Source organism: Stegostoma tigrinum, chromosome 10 (assembly GCF_030684315.1).
Source record: "Stegostoma tigrinum isolate sSteTig4 chromosome 10, sSteTig4.hap1, whole genome shotgun sequence".
Lineage (NCBI taxonomy): Eukaryota > Metazoa > Chordata > Chondrichthyes > Orectolobiformes > Stegostomatidae > Stegostoma > Stegostoma tigrinum.
In genome coordinates, this window is record NC_081363.1 from 67,679,347 (window position 1) to 67,701,710 (window position 22,364).

At 43.7% G+C, this 22,364-nt stretch overlaps 2 protein-coding genes across 8 annotated transcripts in view; one reads left to right on the forward strand and one right to left on the reverse strand.

The window, feature by feature from the left end:
• The window catches only part of aven (apoptosis, caspase activation inhibitor), a 75,458-nt gene extending 73,657 nt beyond the window's left edge, over positions 1-1,801 (reverse strand). Inside the window, exon 1 of the mRNA XM_048537487.2 lies at positions 1,412-1,801. Within this exon, the coding sequence (XP_048393444.1) occupies positions 1,412-1,612 (201 nt within the window). The 5' untranslated portion in view covers positions 1,613-1,801. The remainder of the gene's footprint in view (positions 1-1,411) is intronic.
• The window catches only part of LOC125455448 (uncharacterized), a 52,656-nt gene that overhangs the window by 16,846 nt on the left and 13,446 nt on the right, over positions 1-22,364 (forward strand). The gene's annotated exons all lie outside the window — the stretch shown is intronic.

Consider the following 22,364-nt stretch of genomic DNA (forward strand, 5'->3'; position numbering starts at 1 on the left):
AGTACTTTTATATTTCATTCCCCTTGCAATAGGGGCCAACATTTCTCTTTTTCTCTTTATTTATTAATGGGATGAGGGTGTCGCTGGCCAGGCAGCATTTATTACCCATCCATAATTGCCCAGAGGGCAGTTCAGGGCCAACCACATTGTTCGGGTCTGGAGTCTCATACAGTCAAGACTAGGTAAGGATGGTAGTTTCCTTCTTTGAAGGACATTAGTGAACCAGATGGGTTTTTCCGATAATTGAAAATGATTCATGGCCATCATTAGACTCTTAATTCCAGATGTGTTTATTGAATTCAAATTCCCCCATTTGCAGTGGTGCTATTCAAACCCAGGTCCTCAGAACATGATCTGGGTCTCTGGATTAACTGTCCAGTGACAGTACAACCAGGCCATTGCCTCCCCTTTCAAATGTCTTCCTAATTATTTGCTGTGTTTGCTGACATTTAGCTATTCACATACAAGGGCACACTCTGGACTAATTTCTAAGTCAGAGTTTTTCTGGTCCTCTAATTTTGGACTCTTGCACAAACCCAATTTTAATCACATCTTTGTTTTTGGCTGTACCTTCAGCTCCTTAAGTTGTCGAGTTTCTTCCTTCATGAACGTACATGTAATAGTGTAGGTTAGATGGGCTTCAGATTGGTATGACAGGTCAGCACAACATCGAGGGCCGAAGGGCCTGTACTGTGCTGTAATGTTCTATGTTCTATGTTCTGTCTCTCTACTGCTTTCCTCAATTAATACGTTCTTTAAAACTTACCTCTTCAAACAACTGACATTTAATTATCTTGAGATAATATTTTATGTGACTTGGTATCATTGTTATAAAGATGGAGAATTATCATCAGTACGGATGACCATGCAAATAAAACAAATAATACTAATGTACAGCATGGTTAAAAACAATTATCAAATGAAAAGGAATAAATAATAGGCCTGCACACTTATAAACATTTCAGCACAGCAATGACAACACATCAAAAAATGCATGCCCCCTTAACAGAATAAAAATGAAATGTCCTTTGCATTCTGCATGAAAACCTTTATATTTTCAGATTGAAAAAGTAATTAATTCCATGTTTATAAACGACTTGCGTTCTATAGAGGAAGAAATCTATCTCATTGTCTATTCATTCCATATTTGTGGAAGTGTATTTTCTAAATTCTATCACAGCTACTTTCGTGTCTTTGTGATAAATTATTTCATCATTTGGTTTGTGCTTTGTTTTATGACTGTTTCTATGAGGTAGTAGGGAACCTGTATATTTTATGCCAGGCGCTATATAAATACAAATGATTGTTGCACCACACTGGGAACCTAAGCCCAGTTCACCTCGCTCCGTATGAAGGAGAATGGTTACCCGAGGCCGAGGCCGAGGCCCACTCCCTTCCCCTAGGCCTGTACCTGCTGCTGCCGCCACTCCGGAAGCTCGCCGTCTCGGGTATGGGTCTGGGCCCGACCTCGGGATCCCCGCCAGCTCCGCTCCGACTGCCGCTCCCCGAAACCACGAGCTCCTCGCCCCCGGCCCCGGCCCCGGCCCCGGCCCCTTCCTCCACGGCGACCGCCACCGCCGCGACCTCGCTCGACTCGGACAGGATGCTCCATCCCCAAGACTTGATGGGAAGGGGAGAGGATACTGTCAGAGAGTAAAACAGTGTGAGGGAGAGAGCACGCGCAAAGTGAGAACACACAGAGAGAGCGAGAAACACTGAGTCACAGAGAGAACACAGTGAGAGAGAAACACTGAGTCACAGAGAGAACACAGTGAGAGAGAGAGAAACACTGAGTCACAGAGAGAACACAGTGAGAGAGAGAGAAACACGGAGTCACAGAGAGAACACAGTGAGAGAGAGAGAAACACGGAGTCACAGAGAGAACACAGTGAGAGAGAGAGAAACACTGAGTCACAGAGAGAACACAGTGAGAGAGAGAGAAACACTGAGTCACAGAGAGAACAGAGAGAGAGAAACACTGTCACAGTGAGAACACAGAGAGAGAGAGAAACACTGAGTCACAGAGAGAACACAGAGGGAGAGAAACACTGAGTCACAGAGAGAACACAGTGAGAGAGAAACACTGAGTCACAGAGAGAACACAGTGAGAGAGAGAGAAACACTGAGTCACAGAGAGAACACAGTGAGAGAGAAACACTGAGTCACAGAGAGAACACAGTGAGAGAGAGAGAAACACTGAGTCACAGAGAGAACACAGTGAGAGAGAGAGAAACACTGAGTCACAGAGAGAACACAGTGAGAGAGAGAGAAACACTGAGTCACAGAGAGAACAGAGAGAGAGAAACACTGTCACAGTGAGAACACAGAGAGAGAGAGAAACACTGAGTCACAGAGAGAACACAGAGGGAGAGAAACACTGAGTCACAGAGAGAACACAGTGAGAGAGAAACACTGAGTCACAGAGAGAACACAGTGAGAGAGAGAGAAACACTGAGTCACAGAGAGAACACAGTGAGAGAGAGAGAAACACTGAGTCACAGAGAGAACACAGTGAGAGAGAAACACTGAGTCACAGAGAGAACACAGTGAGAGAGAGAGAAACACTGAGTCACAGAGAGAACACAGTGAGAGAGAGAGAAACACGGAGTCACAGAGAGAACACAGTGAGAGAGAGAGAAACACGGAGTCACAGAGAGAACACAGTGAGAGAGAGAGAAACACTGAGTCACAGAGAGGTCACAGAGAGAACACAGTGAGAGAGAGAGAAACACTGAGTCACAGAGAGAACACAGTGAGAGAGAGAGAAACACTGAGTCACAGAGAGAACAGAGAGAGAGAAACACTGTCACAGTGAGAACACAGAGAGAGAGAGAAACACTGAGTCACAGAGAGAACACAGAGGGAGAGAAACACTGAGTCACAGAGAGAACACTGAGAGGGAGAGAGAAACACTGAGTCACAGAGAGAACACAGTGAGAGAGAGAGAAACACTGAGTCACAGAGAGAACACTGAGAGGGAGAGAAACACTGAGTCACAGAGAGAGAGAGAGAAACACTGAGTCACAGAGAGAACACAGTGAGAGAGAGAGAAACACTGAGTCACAGTGAGGACACCGTGTGAGAGAGAAACACTGAGTCACAGAGACAGCACAGTGAGAGGGAGGGAAACACTGAGTCACAGGGAGAACACAGTGAGAGAGAAACACTGAGTCACAGAGAGAACACAATGAGAGAGAGAAAAACACTGAGTCAAAGAGCGAGCACAGTGAGAGAGAGAGAAACACTGAGTCACAGAGAGGACACCGTGAGAGAGAGAAACACTGAGTCACAGAGAGAACACAGTGAGAGAGAGAGAAACACAGAGTCACAGAGAGAGAGAAACACTGAGTCACAGAGAGAACACAGTGAGAGAGAGAGAAACACTGAGTCACAGAGAGAACACAGTGAGAGAGAGAGAAACACTGAGTCACAGAGAGAACACAGTGAGAGAGAGAGAAACACTGAGTCACAGAGAGAACACACAGAGAGAGAAACACAGTCACAGAGAGAACACAGTGAGAGAGGGAGAAACACTGAGTCACAGAGAGAACACAGTGAGAGAGAGAGAAACTGAGTCACAGAGAGAACACAGAGAGAGAGAGAAACACTGAGTCACAGAGAACAGAGAGAGAGAGACACACACACTGAGTCACAGAGAGAACACAGAGAGAGAGAAACACTGAGTCACAGAGAGAACACAGTGAAAGAGAGAAACACTGAGTCACAGAGAGAACACAGAGAGAGAGAGAGAAACACTGAGTCACAGAGAGAGCACAGAGACAGAAACACTGAGTCACAGAGAGAACACAGAGAGAGAGAAACACTGAGTCACAGAGAGAACACTGAGAGGGATAGAAACACTGAGTCACAGAGAGAACACTGAGAGGGAGAGAAACACTGAGCCACAGAGAGAACACTGAGAGAGAGAGAGAAACACTGAGTCACAGAGAGAACACTGAGAGAGAGAGAGAAACACTGAGTCACAGAGAGAACACAGTGAGAGAGAGAGAAACACTGAGTCACAGAGAGAACACAGAGGGAGAGAAACACTGAGTCACAGAGAGAGAGAGAAACACTGAGTCACAGAGAGAACACAGTGAGAGAGAAACACTGAGTCACAGTGAGAGAGAGAAACACTGAGTCACAGAGAGAGCACAGTGAGAGGGAGAGAAACACTGTGTCACAGGGAGAACACAGTGAGAGAGAAACACTGAGTCACAGAGAGAACACAATGAGAGAGAGAAAAACACTGAGTCAAACAGCGAGCACAGTGAGAGAGAGAGAAACACTGTGTCACAGAGAGGACACCGTGAGAGAGAGAAACACTGAGTCACAGAGAGAACACAGTGAGAGAGAGAGAAACACTGAGTCACAGAGAGAGAGAAACACTGAGTCACAGAGAGAACACAGTGAGAGAGAGAGAAACACTGAGTCACAGAGAGAACACAGTGAGAGAGGGAGAAACACTGAGTCACAGAGAGAACACAGTGAGAGGGAGAGAAACACTGAGTCACAGAGAGAACACTGAGAGGGAAAGAAATACTGAGTCACAGAGAGAGAGAGAAACACTGAGTCACAGAGAGAACACGGTGAGAGAGAGAGAAACACTGAGTCACAGTGAGAGAGAGAAACACTGAGTCACAGAGAGAGCACAGTGAGAGGGAGAGAAACACTGAGTCACAGGGAGAACACAGTGAGAGAGAAACACTGAGTCACAGAGAGAACACAATGAGAGAGAGAAAAACACTGAGTCAAAGAGCGAGCACAGTGAGAGAGAGAGAAACACTGAGTCACAGAGAGGACACCGTGAGAGAGAGAGAAACACTGAGTCACAGAGAGAACACAGTGAGAGAGAGAGAAACACTGAGTCACAGAGAGAGAGAAACACTGAGTCACAGAGAGAACACAGTGAGAGAGAGAGAAACACTGAGTCACAGAGAGAACAGAGTGAGAGAGGGAGAAACACTGAGTCACAGAGAGAACACAGTGAGAGAGAGAGAAACCCTGAGTCACAGAGAGAACATACAGAGAGAGAAACACAGTCACAGAGAGAACACAGTGAGAGAGGGAGAAACACTGAGTCACAGAGAGAACACAGTGAGAGAGAGAGAAACACTGAGTCACAGAGAAACACAGAGAGAGAGAGAAACACTGAGTCACAGAGAGAACACAGTGAGAGAGAAAAATACTGAGTCACAGAGCGAGCACAGTGAGAGAGAGAGAAAAACACTGAGTCACAGTGAGGACACCGTGAGAGAGAGAAACAGAGTCACAGAGAGAACACAGAGAGAGAGAAACACTGAGTCACAGAGAGAACACAGTGAGAGAGAGAGAAACACTGAGTCACAGAGAGAACACAGTGAGAGAGAGAGAAACACTGAGTCACAGAGAGAACACAGAGAGAGAGAAACACTGAGTCACAGAGAGAACACAGTGTGAGAGAGAGAAACACTGAGTCACAGAGAGAACACAGTGAGAGAGAGAGAAATACTGAGTCACAGAGAAACACAGAGAGAGAGAGAAACACTGAGTCACAGAGAGAACACAGTGAGAGAGAGAAAAATACTGAGTCACAGAGCGAGCACAGTGAGAGAGAGAGAAACACTGAGTCACAGTGAGGACACCGTGAGAGAGAGAAACACTGAGTCACAGACAGAGCACAGTGAGAGGGAGAGAAACACTGAGTCACAGGGAGAACACAATGAGAGAGAGAAAAACACTGAGTCACAGAGCGAGCACAGTGAGAGAGAGAGAAACACTGAGTCACAGAGAGAACACAGTGAGAGGGAGAGAAACACTGAGTCACAGAGAGAGCACAGTGAGTGAGAGAAAAATACTGAGCCACAGAGAGAACACAGTGAGAGAGAGAAGAAACACTGAGTCACAGAGAGAACACTGAGAGGGAGAGAAACACTGTGTCACAGTGAGAACACAGTGAGCGTGAGAACACAGAGAGAGAAAAATACTGAGTCACAGAGAGAACACGGTGAGAGGGAGAAAAATACTGAGTCACAGAGAGAACAGTGACAGTGAGAACACAGTGAGCGTGAGAACACTGACAGTGAGAACACTGTGGTAGTGAGAACACAGTGACAGTGAGAACACTGAACGTGAGAACACTGACAGTGAGAACACAATGAGAGCGAAAAATACTCAGTGACAGAGAACACTCAGCGTGAGAACACTGAGTGTGAGAGCACAATGAGAGAGATAAAAATTGTGAGGCACAGAGCAAACACAGTGACAGTGAGAATACTGTGACAGTGAGAGCTCAATGAGAGAGAGGAGAAAATGTGAGGTACAGTGACAGTGAGAACACAATGAGAGGAAAGACTGAGGCACAGAGAGAACTCTGAGCATGAGAACACAATGAGGGAGAGAAAAATTGTGAAGCAAAGGCAAACACAGTGAAATTGAGAATACAATGAGAGAAAAAAACATGAAGCACCGAGAACATGCACACAGAGAGAACCCACTGAGAGTGAGAAGACAATGAGAAGATAACTGGGGCACAGAGAAAACACAGTCAAAGAGACAGAATAAACAGTGGAAGGGAGAGAGATCTGAGAGACGGAGAACTACATACAGAGAAAAATACAGTGACAGAAAGAAAATACAGAAGAGAGGATGAGAGAGAACACAGACAGAAGGAGAACAATGAAAAAAAATAGGATGAGAGGGACAGAACACACAGATGGACCACAATGAGACAAAAAATAAACTGAGGGAGAATGAGAGTAAAGGAAAGAGAACACTGAGAAAAAAAAGACAAAGTGGGAGAGACCAAAGTGAAAGAGAGAAAGAATGGAGGGAGATAGAGAAAACACACAGAGAGATAGGACACCGTGAGAAGGAGAAAAAAGGTGAGGGAGAGAGATCAGAAAGAGAATGCACAAAAGGAGAACAGTGCGAAAAAGAGGGGGCAGAGTGAGAAAGAGAGAACACAATGATGGAGAACACAGAGAAAGAGGAAGACACTCTGAGAGGGAGACAGACAGAAAGAGCATGGCGAGAGAAAGAGAACACATAGACAAATAGAACGCAGTGAAAGGCAGGAACTACAGAGAGAGAGAGAAAGCACAGAGAAGGAGTGAAAGAGAACATAAAATCATAAGACAGAGGAGCAGAAATTAGGCCATTCGGCCCATTGAGTCTGCTCTGCCATCCAATCATGGCTGATAAGTTCCACAACCCCATCCTCTCGCTTTCTCCCCATAACCCTTGATCCCCCTTGATAATCAAGAATCTATCTATCTCAGTCTTACATGTACTCAATGATTAGGCCTCCACAGCCTCTGGGCTGAAGAGGTTTCTCCTTATCTTCATACTAGGTCTTCCCTTTACTCTAAGGCTGTGCTCTCATCTCTCCTACAAATGGAAGCATCTTCCCAACATCCACTCTGTCCAGGTCATTCAGTATTCTGTAAGTTTCAGTTAGATCCCCCTCATCCTTCTAAATTCCAATGAGTATTGCCCCAGAGTCCTCAAACAATTCTCATATGTTAAGGTTTTCATTCCTGGGACCATTCTCATGAACCTCCCCTGAACCTGCTCCAGGCTAGTACATCCCTCCTGAGATATGGGGCCCAAAACAGAACATAGTGAGGAAGAGAGCGAAAACACAGTGAGAAAGAATGAAAGGACACAGTGACCAGGAAAGAGATAAAGGGAGAGAGAAAGAGGAGAGAAAACTGAACAGAATAATTGAGAAGGAATGAAAACAGAGAAAAGGAGGAAGAGGAGAGAGAAAACAGAGAAAGGCAGAGGCAGAGAGAAAACAAAAAAAAAGACAGGGAGAGAAGGAAAAAAGGACACAGAGATAATGATGGAGACAAAAAAAGACAGAGATGGGAAGAAAAAGCAGAGGGACAGGAAACAATAGGAGACATTAAGGTGGAGACAAAAAAAGATAAAACACAAAGTAGAGGAAAGGAGGAAGAACGAAGAGAGGTAGAAGATTGATCAGCACATATACCACAATATGGGTATGACTGACCTAAAACCAGAGGTGTGATCTGAAGAAAGGTCACTGGACCTGAGGCATTAACTTTGCTTTCTCTCCCCAATGCTGCCAGATCTGCTGAAATTTTCCAGGAATTTCTGTATTTGTTTCAGATCTTCAGCATCTATAGTTCATTTTGCTTTGTGTAATGGATATGATTGATTGATTGATCAATTATCACATGTACCGAAATACAGTGAAAAGCAATACACAAGCAATACAGACAGATCATAGCAAGCAAAGGATGAACAGATCAAAACCCTTAGAGGCACACAGGTTACAGTGCAGGTTACATTACTTGAGGCTAGAATCCATTAAATAGATTGATAACGGCCAAAAGAAGCTGTTTCTGAACCTGCTCATGCATGTGTTCAGGCTTCTGTTATCTTCTGTCTGATGGGAAGGGGTTGTAGGAGATCATCACTAGGGTGCGATTGGTCTTTGATCATATTGGCCACGTTTCTAAATCAGCGAGCCATGTAAATAGAGTCCATGGATAGAAGGTTGGCTTCCATGATGGTCTGGGCTGTGCACACCACCTTTTGTAATTTCTTATGGTCCTAGGCAGAGCAGTTGCCATATCAGGCCATTGTGCACCTGGACAGTATGCTTTCAATGATGCATCTGTAAAAGTTGGTGGAGGACCTTGCGAACATGCTAAATTTCCTGAGCCACCTAAAGAAGAGGCGTTGTGCCTTCTTGACTGTCGCATTTACGTGGGAAGTCCAGGACATGTCGTTGGTTATCATTACTCCAAAGAACTTGATGCTCATCACTCTCAAACTCAGCTCTATTGATGTAGATGGGGGTGCATTCTCCTCCTTTCTTTCAGAAGTCAATGATCAGTTCTTTAGTTCTGCCAACTTTGAGAGACAGATGGTTTTCATTGCACCATGTCACCAAGCCCTCTCTCTCTCTTCTGTATTTTGACTTGTTAGATATCCGTCCCACCACGGTGGTGTTGTCAGCGAACTCGTAAGTAGCATTCGTTCAGAATTTGGAAACGCAGTCGTAGGCGTACCGAAAATACAGAAGGGAGCTGAGGATGCGTCCTTGGGGCGCTCCAGCGTAGAATGTTATTGTGGAGGAGGTGCCATTACCTATCATCACTGATTGCAGCCTAGTGTCAGAAAGCTGAGGATCCAGTTGCAGAGGGCAGAGCCGAGACCAAGGTCGTGCAGTTTTGGGATCAGTCTGGAGGAGACAATGGAATTTCTGGTCGGAATGCCGTGCCTCGAGGAATTCCCTGGCTTATCTCTGTTTGGCTTGTGCTAGTATGGAAGTGTCCCAGTGGAATTTGTGTCCTTCTTTGTGTGTATCAAAACCAGTTGGAATTTGTCATGTCTCTTGATGGCTAGTTGGTGTTCATGTATCCTTATTGTCAATTTTCTTCCAGTTTGGCCTATCTAAATGAAACATTACAGAGGCCAAATCTTTCAGGGATGAGTAAAGGGCTAGGGATATGGCAAGGAAGTCTACAATCTTATCCACAACCTGAGCTACAAATTTTCTCAAATTCTTAGAGAGATTGAAGGTGTCAGTGAATACCTCCACCTGTCGGTCCAAACAGGACCTGAGTGCTCGGCCATGGACACCATATGGGCCTATTGCTTTCCTTGGGTTGACTCCCAGGAAGACTGATCTGACTTCTGAAGTGGTGACAGAGAGAACAGGTGTATCAGGGGCTGTCGGGGCAGATGTCGCCATGTCGGCGGTATTCTGCTCAAACCAAGCACAGAAGGCACTGACCGTGCCAGGGAAGGATGTGTCTTAGTCTGCTTTCTTACACTGTTTCATTTTGTATCTCGTAATTGAGAAAGAGCTAGCAGCTACAGTAAAACAAAGCACAATTTAATAGAGCCACGGCTAGAGATACAGCCAGCAACAGTCTACAAGCAAAGCCAAAACACAGCAAAAAACAGATGAAAGTAGCACAATAAAGGGCAACAACGGGGAGTCGCAGACACCAATAAAGCAGCAACTGCTTCAAACACAGGGAAAGATAAGCATGGAAACACAAAACTAACAGCAAACCACAAAGCCAGGAGATAGTAATGATGAGAGTGGGACTCCTCGAACATAAGAAAACAGCACAGAGTTACAGGTAGAAATAGTTCCACCAGCAATCTGGAAACCAAAAAGGGAACAATTCAAGTGTATTGATGCAGTTAGAGATAGTAACAACCTTAAACATAAGAAAGATCATTACAGAAGCACAGATTGACACAGCTTTGGAAGCAACCCATAAATACAATACCTAGACACATGCAGAGTAACAGTCAAGGAATAATAGAGGGCTTAGTACAGTAACAGAGATGGAGAGAGAGCTGAGAGGAATCCCATTTAGAAGGTGAATCAGTACAGAGATACAGACAATAAAGACCCAAACCTATATAAAAGACTGTGCAGGACAAGCATATATGTTAAGATCTGGCAGAAACCTGAACACAGTCAAGATTCATACAGAAACACAAATGCAATTGGAACTAACAGCAATTGCAAATGAATAGAAAGAAAAAAGCTTGTGTATATACAGATAACAAAGTGTGAAGCTGGATGAACACAGCAGGCCAAGCAGTATCTCAGGAGCACAAAAGCTGACGTTTCGGGCCTAGAACCTTCATCAGAGAAGAGGATGGGGAGAGGGAACTGGAATAAATAGGGAGAGAGGGGGAGGCGGACTGAAGATGGATAGAAAAGAAGATAGGTGGAGAGGAGAGTATAGGTGGGGAGGTAGGGAGGGGATAGGTCAGTTCAGGGAAGACAGACAGGTCAAGGAGGTGGGATGAGGTTAGTAGGTAGGAAATGGAGGTGCGGCTTGGGGTGGGAGGAAGGGATGGGTGAGAGGAAGAACAGGTTCCTAGAATACTGGCTAAACACCAGGAAGATGAGTGAGTGTGGGCAGGTAGTGCAGGAGACCCACTGGCCATTCCCCCTCAAACAGGGATGTGGTGTTGGATTTTGTTGGGGGAAAAATAACCTCTCAGGGGAAAGCAGGAGCAACAGCCAGATCGGTGGCACCACATTGACATTTTCATAGAACTGAGAGGATCGACGTGTAGGTGAGGGGTAGCTTAGGGGACTCTCTAGTCAGGGCACAGATAGGCATTTCTGTGGCCACATGCGAGACTCCAGGAAGACGTGTTGCCTCCCTGATTCCAGGGTAAAGGATGTTTCTGAGTGGTCAGAGGATATTCTGAAAGGGGAGAGTGAGTTAGAGGTCATGATCCATGTTGGTACTAACAACATAGGCAGAAAGAAACATAAGGTGTTACAAAAGGAGTTCAGGGAGTTAGGTAAGAAGTTGAAAAACAGGACTTCCAGTGTTGTAATCTCAGGATTTCTCCCCATGCAATGTCCCAGTGAAGCTACAAGTAGGAACACTGCACAGTTAAATATGTGGCTAAACAGCTGTTATAGTGGGGAGGGCTTCAGTTATCTGGAACATTGGCATCTCTTCCAGGGAAGGAGGGACCTGTAGAAGAATGACTGAAGAAGGACCAATATCCCAGCAGGGAGGTTTGCTAGTGTCACTCGGGCAGTTTAAACTAGCATGATGGGGGGTGGGAAGCAGAGCAGTAGGTCAGCAAGAAAAATGACCAAGGAGTTACAGACGAAGGCCAATAAGGCCTGAAGAACAGACAGGGAGAGATTACTGAACACAGCAGGAATGTTGGTCTGAGGTGTAATTGTTTTAATGTGAGCTGTATGTCAGGGTAGGATTCCTAGGATGGTGATGGCGAGCACGAGGGGGCATAGCTTTAAATTGAGGAGTGAAAGATATAGGACAGATGTCAGAGGTAGTTTCTTTACTCAGAGAGTGGTAAGGGAATGGAATGCTTTGCCTGCAACGGTAGTAGATTTGCCAACTTTAGGTACATTTAAGTCGTCATTGGATAAGCATATGGACGTACATGGAATAGTGTAGGTTAGATGGACTTGAGTTCGGTATGACAGGTCGGCACAACATCGAGGTCCGAAGGGCCTGTACTGTGCTGTAATATTCTATGTTCTATGTTCTATGTTCTAATACATAGCAAGAATACACCTCCTCCCACCCACCCTCCTGCAAAAATTCCATCCTCTACTCCCAATTCCTCCGCCTCCGCCGCATCTGCTCCCAGGATGAGGCATTCCACTCCCACACATCCCAGATGTCCCAGTTCTTCCAGGACCGCAACTTTCCCCCCGCAGTGGTTGAGAATGCCCTTGACCGCGTCCTCTGCATTTCCCGCAACGCATCCCTCACACCCCGCCCCCGCCACAAACGCCCCCAGAGGATCCCCCTCGTTCTCACATACCACCCCACCAACCTCCGGATACAACGCATCATCCTCCGACACTTGCGCCATCTACAATCTGACCCCACCACCCAAGACATTTTTCCATCCCCACCCTTGTCTGCCTTCCGGAGAGACCACTCTCCCCGTGACTCCCTTGTTCGCTCCACACTCCCCTCCAACCCCACCACACCCAGCACCTTCCCCTGCAACCGCAGGAGGTGCTACACTTGCCCCCACACCTCCTCCCTCACCCCTATCCCAGGCCCCAAGATGACTTTCCATATTAAGCAGAGGTTCACCTGCACATCTGCCAATGTGGTATATTGTATCCATTGTACCCGGTGTGGCTTTCTCTACACTGGGGAAACCAAGCCGAAGCTTGGGGACCGCTTTGTGGAACACCTCCGCTCGGTTCGCAATAAGCAACTGCACCTCCCAGTCGTGAACCATTTTAACTCCCCCTCCCATCATGGGCCTCCTGCAGTGACACAATGATGCCAAATGAAGGTTGCAGGATCACCAACTCATATTCCGCTTGGGAACCCTGCAGCCCAATTGTATCAATGTGGACTTCACAAGCTTCAAAATCTCCCCACCCCCCACTGCATCCCAAAACCAGCCCAGCCTGTCTCCGCCTCCCTAACCTGTTCTTCCTCTCACCCATCCCTTCGTCCGCACCTCTATTTCCTACCTACTAACCTCATTCCACCTCCTTGACCTGTCTGGCTTCCCTGAACTGACCTATCCCCTCCCTACCTCCCCACCTATTCTCTCCTCTCCACCTATCTTCTTTTCTCTCCATCTTCAGTCCGCCTCCCCCTCTCTCCCCATTTATTCTAGAACCCTCTCCCCATCCCCCTCTCTGATGAAGGGTCTGGGCCCGGAAGGTCAGCTTTTGTGCTCCTGAGATGCTGTTTGGCCTGCTGTGTTCATCCGGCTTCACACTTTGTTATCTTGGATTCTCCAGCATCTGCAGTTCCCACTATCTTTGTGTATATAAAGCCTTGCTTCTGATCCTTGGACATCCCAAGAACTTAATAGCCAACCAGTTACTTCTCTCTCCCTATATTTCTCTGCATTCCAATATGCAGTTACTGGTTGTCAAACAGAGAATGTAACGATCAACTCACACATATTTAGATCCCAGAAATAACAATGAAATTAATAGCCAAACAATCATCTTTCTTAAGGTGTTGGATAAAGGATAAATATTGACCAAGTCACTGAAGAACTCCCTGTCTTTTTTAAAATAATGTCATGAGAACTTTTCTGTTTATTTGCAAGAGATTTCAAATCAACGTCTCCTTCATTAGACAACACTTGCAACAGCGCAGTCAACTGTCTGGAGTAGAAGAAAGCCCATGACTTTTTGATCCACCTGAGACAGGAATGTTATTAACTGAACTGAGGCCATTCTTTAAATATAGGATCATAGAGATACAGTTGGAAGTAATGTATACAGTAATTATTGGATATGTGAGGGATTAAGGCAAATGGCATTAATTGTATCCTTGGGATAACCAGCAATGTTATCGAAATGGAGAATCTGGTCTTGATGCTGGCTTGCTGTGATTCCAAATTAGAGCTGTTCTTTGGCTCTGTAGGAAGGTGCAGCGGTCACCTGACAAATATGAGCCTGAATGGCACTCTGAGTGCAATTACACAGATCACCATGGTTGCCTGAATTATTGCCTAGAGCTGTAAACTTTGTTTGTGGTTATGCCCTTCATAGTCACAGACAGGGCTGACTAAGAAGATAAATATCGCTACATGAAATAACTCCAAAGAAGCCGGTATCCCGTCACCAAGTCATCCTTTATTTACAAGGGCGTAGTACTTGGCACAAGTCTGGCTTCCTTAGAGTCTGCTTTCAGAGTGAACAGAACCTCTGACATTCCTGTTTATATCTGTCAGCCAGGGATCTCTGATTGGACCAGGTTTACAGCTGCAATCAGGGAACTTATATTCTATGAGGTCCACCCCACGGATCTCATTACAACCACCATTCTGCAGATCATCATTGTCCTCAGACAAAGCTTCTCAGAAATACCTCTTTGATTGTATAATATTTGGGGATGTGGTTATTATCTCAGTATCCTTGACTGCATCTTCCAATTTTACCCATGCTATCTCTGTGATAATGGCACATAGCTGCGTCCTGTGGGGGTGGGTGGGGGGGGGTGGTGTGCGAGGGGCGTATGGGCTAAATCGCCTGATGCCCCAGTCCAGAATAAGTCAGACTCTGTCCAGGGTCGATAGAAACTTGCTCAAAAATTATTCTTGGCTGCAGTCCATGCTGATAAAAGCTGCAGTAGTCTTAAGGATCAAAATTGCTTTCCTCAGGTTTCAGTTAATTTTCCATTCGACCTGTATTGTGCTCAAGTGTAATTTGCCATTTGCCCTCAACTTGTTATCTGTTAATCAAGAGGAAAGCAATTGGACAAGCAGGCAACTAGAAAAGATGAATTCTGATTATGAATTTATACTCATTAATTATGCAATGGGAACATCTGTTGACTGGTAACACAAAACACGGCCCTGATTTTATGCTTGAATAATATTGAAAATGTCTTTGAAATTCAGGATAGAGATAACGGCAATATGTAAACCCAAGGGCACATCAACAAAGTACTCTGGGATTTAGAGAAAGATGGAGGTAGGACCAGGAATAGCAATTAAACTGGGAGGATTCAGCATGGCTCACAAATAACCCCAAGTGGATTTGTGGTTAGAGAGGGTGCTGGTGGTTATTGTAACCCGGTAGAAGTGATTGAGCCCCAGACAATCCCTAAGCAGACCACTCACAAAAGAGGGATCATCACAGCACACAGATCAACAGGTCACCAGCAACACAACACAATCTATTAACAGAAATGTCCAGACATCACCAATCCGCAAATAGTGCAGCAAATTGGGAGGCAAGCAACATGTAAACTAGGAGGAACAGCAAGGAAATATGAACATATCCCGATCAAATTATCACCAACTTTAAAGACATGGAGTTCCTGCACATATTGGGAAATCTGCAGTTCTAGCAGTCTGGATCAAATCAAGGCTATTGCAAACAAAAACAGAAGTTGCTGGAAAAGCTCAGGAGGTCTGGCTGCATCTTTGAAGAGAAATCAGAGTTAAGGTTTTCGGTCCAGTGACCCTTCCTCAACCCATAAACGTAATAGCAAGAACATAATAGAAAACATTGGGGGAAAAAAACTGAGCAACTTTTACTCTTGAGATTTGACAAGTTTTGTCTGTGTCATGTTTTTATGAGCATTAGCATTAAAAAAACTAACATTAATATTTTAAAAGCACCATTGTGATTACTTCAAGCATTACATGGCAATGCATTCAATTAAAGTTGTTTTCTTTGTTTCCATTTTCATCTGCTTTTTTTAAAAAAAGTCATATTCAGTTATTCTGTCTTTTGTTTGTGTGAAGTTTATTTAAATTTTTTTAGAGTTAAATTGTCTACATTGTACATGTATGTTACATTACAAAACATCAATTATTAGTTGGGGTTGGCATGAAACTGTCCAATGTCAAAAACATACTTTGTTATTTCTGAAAGATAAAGATGTTGTAAGAGCAGAAAGTTTGGAAGATGTCTGTGTGAAATGGATGCAATCCTTTCAGTCATAGTTTGGTCTTTTTGACTGGTTAGAAAGAGAAATGTATGGGAAAGATAGATTGATTGGAAGAGAATTCAGATGGCCTGATGACCTCCAAGCTTGAGCAATAGCCTATGGATTACCTGTCCAAATTGACTTTGATGTGTCTTCTATCCTTTCACCCTACTTTGGCAACCAGACACTGGGATCCAATTCACTGGCATTTCTCATAGTCAGTTTGAAATCAAACTGATCCAAACATAATAAAATGTGAGGCTGGATGAACACAGCAGGCCCAGCAGCATCTCAGGAGCACAAAAGCTGATGTTTCGGGCCTAGACCCTTCATCATCAGTCTAGGCCCGAAACGTCAGCTTTTGTGCTCCTGAGATGCTGCTGGGCCTGCTGTGTTCATCCAGCCTCACGTTTTATTATCTTGGATTCTCCAGCATCTGCAGTTCCCATTATCACTGATCCAAACATGTTCATCTCCAGGAGCACGTAAAATTTGATTTCAAATGTTCTCACCCAGAGTTAGGGATGCTACCACTGTATTACAGTTCCTGCATTTCTTTTTCCTCCTTAAAAGTCATCTGTTTGACCTTTCTAACATCACACTCCTTGTCTCAGCATACATAGTTTTGATAATGCCTCTATGAAATTCATGTTTATTTTATGTCAAGGTATGGTAAAAGCACGTCTTTTTTGTCAATTTTATTATTGTTGTCAATCATGTCTCATAGGCGCTTTGTCCATTTTTGTGATAGAGTTCTGCCTTGACCATAGAGAAGGATTTGGTTCTCAAAATAGAATATTTTGTGCTAACCCTGTGTGGAGTTGTGATGTCATCGCAAGAGTTTGAAGCATTGGGTTGAATTGCCTAATGGCTGTTCTTGTCATATCTCTTGTGACTGGTCAAATATCTGTCAACAGGACTGGAACAGTGAAGAAAACAAAGTATGTTCGCATTCATGCTTTTGGAGCTCCAACATTCCTACAGTCTTCAGAAACGATTGTGATCCTTTTCTAAATTATTTCTGAATGGCCACCCATCCAGCCTATGCCTCATAACATCTCAAATGAGTGAGGACAAATACTTGCTCCCATGCATTTGGCCATATACAATAACATTTGGCATTTTTAAGCCAGATGACACATCTCCAGTTTTTCACCACAGTATCGTTTTGCCATCTTAAAAGCAAAGAAGTAACAAGGTAACTCACTCCTAGACCCTCTCCGCCACCCACAAGTTGGATGGAATACTCCCCATATGCCTCAGAGAGTGGTTGGGGCATGGAATGCATTGCCGGAGAGGGTAGTGGAGTCGGCCTCATTAGGGGCATTTAAGCAGCAATTGGATAGCCAAATGGATGATAGTATAAGGTAGGGGTGGAGGTTAGAAGGATCTTAGATTTAGGTTAGAAGTTCGGCACAACATTGTGGGCTGAAAGGCCTGTACTGTTGCATGTTCTTTGACTCTATAACCCATGAGTGTTGGTGGCATGCGTTTTTGCCCAATCCTCCATTTGAAACGAAATCAATGATGCATCTGCATGCAGTCTTGAGACAAAAGTCCCACCCATTGCGGAACAGACATTTTCTTCTGGTTCAACATTTTTTTGTTCAGAGGAAGGTAAATCAGGCCTGTACATTTCTAATATTTATTACAGAGGTGGCCTAGCACACCTATATGAGAGTTCTGAAATTCAGGTATTGTTGTTGTAGCCTCTTCTTTAGTATTAATTGACAAATTTTTGAAAGATAAAGGATGTACTTGATAAATGGAGTTGAGGTACAGATCAGCCATGATTTAAATGAATGGAAGAGCAGGTTGTAAGGGGATATTGACCTATACCTTTTGTATGCTCCAAGTATGGGAACAGTATTACTCCCTTCATCTCTTTTATCATCAAAATGAGAAGAAATTTTCCAGTAATTGAATATTCAGATGTCGTACCCTGTTAAACTATAGCACTAACAAGAATTCTGTAAGAACTAAAAGAACTATGGATGCTGTAAATCAGGAGCAAAAACAAAGTTGCTGGAAAAGATCAGCAGGTCTGGCAGCATCTGTGCAGAAAAAAATAGAGGCAAGGTTTCGGGTCCAGTGATCCTTCCTCAGAACTTCCTCAGAACAGTAACGTTTCACTGGAGACAAAACATTAACTCTGATTTTTTCTTCATAGAAGCTGCCAGGCCTGCTGAGCTTTTCCAGCAACTTTATTGTTGCTTTGAACAAGAATTCCATGTTGTGATCTGACCGAAAAATGATAAAAGTGTCATTTGAAAAAGAATTACAACTGGAGCAGAAATTGTGCCAGTTAAGCAGACTCTAGCCGAAGCTTCCCGGCCATATGCAACCTGTTAAATGTTTCGATGTTGTGTATCCCTTAATCATTGTTAAAAGTAATTAATTATCATGACTGTCACTCCAGCTGATCTGAAGAGACATTTGAAGCAGGGGGGGCCTTTCTAAAAGTCAAACCTAAAATTTTAAGTCTAATTTGCAGGATCCTTTGAGCATAATAAACTATCATTGAATAGATATAGCGTAACAATCATTCAAAAGAATATCTTTGGGCTAACAATAATTTGTCAATAAGTGCAGCATTTTGAATGCTCAGGTTTGAATGTAACCAATTCTATTCAATTCTTTTAGGATGTGAGTTTCCTGACCTACCTCCCACACAGTTTACGTATACTGTTATTGCAACCGAGATTGGAGGGCTGCACTAATTCATTTTCCCATTGGTCATTCCAAAGTTTTTATTTAACTGATATTGTTAATTATATCAATATTAACTAGTTTATTGCAATTAAAACTTTTTCAAACAAAGATACACACACACACACACACACACACACACACACACACACACACACACACACACACAAACCTGGGGAGAAACAAAAAAATGAAAAATGCAGCAAATGTTATGTTAAAAGTACTGTGGCAAAGTGATACTTAAACTTAGGAGAAAATGATTATTCATGGATTGCCCAAAAAGTCTGCAGCTGAGGTTATTTTGCTTGCACAAGCTGTTAACACAAGGGTGCCTTCTGGGAACAGCTGGGGTTGTCCATTTTATCTTTTCTGGAGACGGCAAGGTAGGTTCTGATTCTGTATATAATACCTATAAAAGTGATCCCTTCAAGGTCTCCACGTGCTACTTGTATACAATGTGGAAATCCACTTGGAAATTACTTTGCTTTTGGTCTGCCAGCTGTATATACCACAGAAATCAGTTGTAATGACATTACGCAGTAATGCCTGCTCATTACTTGTACAGGGGTTCTCTATAACGCGTGTTCTGGCAATGCGAGTTGGCTATACCACAATTGACAAATCATGGAATGCTATTTCTAAAACACAAACTTGTGTTGGCTATAATGCAATTCCAGTGAGTCTGTATTAACATCACATGATTGTTTTGCAGGCTTTGCCCTGAGCATGTACAATGTTAGTGCCTCTGTGCTAGCATCACATGATCATCGATACTTCTGTGAGAGGTTACAGTACTCTGTTCTTCTTTTCAAATTTTGCCATGTTACCCATTAAAATGCGAGGACAAGTGACAAGAATATTGGCAGGAAGTGCCCGGTGATAAAAGCCAATCCCCAAGAAATAGTCAGAAAACAATGAACGACAGCCATGCACTTCTGGATTAATTATTTTTCGCCCTCACCCCGCAACCACAACTGCACCTACAGGTGATGATGATGATGATAATGATGATGATCGTCAGCCACTTGCATTAACAACAGAGCAACCTCAAAACCTCCTCCCCCTTCAAGTTATCTTTGACATTTTTTCAAGATAAGGTGTTAAATTTACTTTTATTTTAGTGTTAGATATGAATTAAACATTTATTCAAGCTGCGCCAACCTTTATGTTAAACTTATACATGATCTTTGAGCGATTTTGAGTGATATTTTGTGGTGGTCAGCCCTAACCCCACTTATCCCACCGGCCCCATTAATTCTACAGTGAAATTTTCTATAATGTGGCGTTGTGCAGGAACACAATTATCACATTATAGCAGAATTGACTGTCATGTGTTTTACTAATTTTACATAAACTAACCCCTGGACCTAATCAATAACGATTACCAATAAGCCATGGGATCAAGCCGTGGGCAACACATAGGCTCAGTAGTTTCACAGCACCTGGGACCCAGGTTCAATTCCATATTGTCCCTGTGTCTGCGTGGGTTTCCTCTGAGTCCAAAGATGTGTAATTTAGGTGGATGGGCCATGCTAAATGTGGGGTTACAGGGATAGGCTTTGGAGTCTGGGTGTCATGCTCTTCAGAGGGTCAGTCCAGACTCGATGGACAGAATAGTGTCTTTCCACACTCTAGACATGCTATGATTCAACCCTGGTTCAATGAAAAGTGCAGCAGGGCATGTCAGGAACAGCAAGAGGAATAAGTAAAAATGAGATGTCAAACTGGTGAAGCTACAAAACAGGACTACTCGCAGCCAAACACATGTAACAAGTGATAGACAGAGCTAGGTGATTTCACAAACAATGGGTCAGCTCTAAGATCTGAAGTTCTGCCACATCTAGTCATGAACGGTGGGAGACAGTTAGACAACTTATTGGGATACGGGTTTCCTCAAATGTACCCTACCTCAGTGAAGGCTGTTACTTTGCTAAGGCGCCACTTAGTTCATTTGGTTAAATGATGTTTTGTGATGCACAATGATGCCAACAGCGAGGATTCAGTTCCCACACTGGATAAAGCTACCACTGAAGTAATCTCCTTCTCAACTTCTGTCCTCACCTTAGATGTAGTGACCCCTAGGTTAAACTACTACCAGTCATCTCTGTAATGAGAAAACAGGCCTACTATCTTGAGGACTATGGCAACTTTATCTTTATTCTGCAGAATTGTGTTCTCCCGAGAACAGTGGAAACTGGATTGGTTTGATTCTTGACTGACAAAGAGCCGAGAGAGTTGAGCATTATAAAGAGGGGTAGAGAGGTGACTCAGATCGGAAAGTAAGTTGAGGCAATGTTCAGATTAGACATGATCTTTACTGAATGGTGAAGGAAGCTCCGGAAACTGAAAAACTCTTATGATTCTTGTGTCTTTCTGTGACTAGCATCAACTGTGACCTCTTTGCTGTTATCTAGCTAAGATTTGTTAAAGCTCACAAACCAAGGATTGCATCAAAGATTTCCTGGTTTGTCAGAATACTATAGTAAATTGTACACTTGCCTATTTAACCACTCGGAAAATTAATTTAAGTTTACAGTCACTTTCCCATCTTTCTATCTCACAGTTCAACTGCCAAAATGAAAAAAAGGATTTTTGTAGGTAAAATGCATATGATTACAGTTCATAAGATTCATGCATTCAGCCAGCATTTATGAACCAGCATTTTATGAAGAGTCGCAAACTTGTCTTGAAAGACATGAAATAATTTGTTCCATTCAAAATGTTAGTACTTAGGCAGTGCCATTGATTGAATGTGACGGTGAATGTACAGTAATTGTGTACTTCGTTAAAAACTATTTTGATCGACCTGGCTGAAGCATTGCAATATCTCTTGACCCCTGTCCAGTTTGTCAGCTAGTGACTTCAAAATGAAAATAGAATAAAAGGAGCCACCTGTGGGTTTTCTTTTTATTCTTTCATGGGATGTGGACTTCACTGGTTAGACTTGCATTTATTTCCCATCATTACTCTTGTTCAGAAAGTGTGCTGAGGTGGCTTTGTGTACCACTGGAGTCCTTGGATATGGGTATACCCACGGTGCGATTAGGGAAGGAGTGTCAGGATTTTGAGTCTGTTCAGTGAAGGAACAGCAATACTTTTCCTACGCAAGATGGCATGGACCTGGAGTGGAACTTATAGCTATTCCTATCCATCTGCTCCCTCTGTCCTTCTAGATGGTGGTGGTTGTATTTCAAAGATGCTCTCTAAGGAGTATTGGTAAATTTATACAGAGCATCTTATAGAGGTTTATAAAATCATGAGGGGCATAGATAAGGTGAATAGCTGAGGTATTTTCCCCAGGCTAGGCAAGTCCAAAACTAAAGGACTTAGATATAAGGTGAAAGGGGAAAGATTTAAGAGGGACCTGAGGGGCAACCTTTTTCTCACAGAGCGGTGCATATATGAGCAAGCTGCCAGAGAAAGTGACAGAGGCAAGTACAATTACAACATTTAAAAGACATTTGAACAGGTACGTGGGCAAGAAAGGTTTACACGAATGAGACCGGTTCAGTTTGGGAAACCTGGTCAGCATGGACGAGTTGGGCTGAAGTGTCTGTTCCTGTGCTGTACACCTCTATGGCTCTATGACTGGGGAGCCCGGTACATTGGCGCAAAAGACAAGTCTGAATCATTCACAACTATTTTCAGGCAGAAGTGCCAAATAAATGATCCATCTTGGCATCCCCCAGCATCGCAATGTCAGTCTTCAGTTAATTTGATTCACTCCATGTGTTAGTGAGAAAAGGTTGG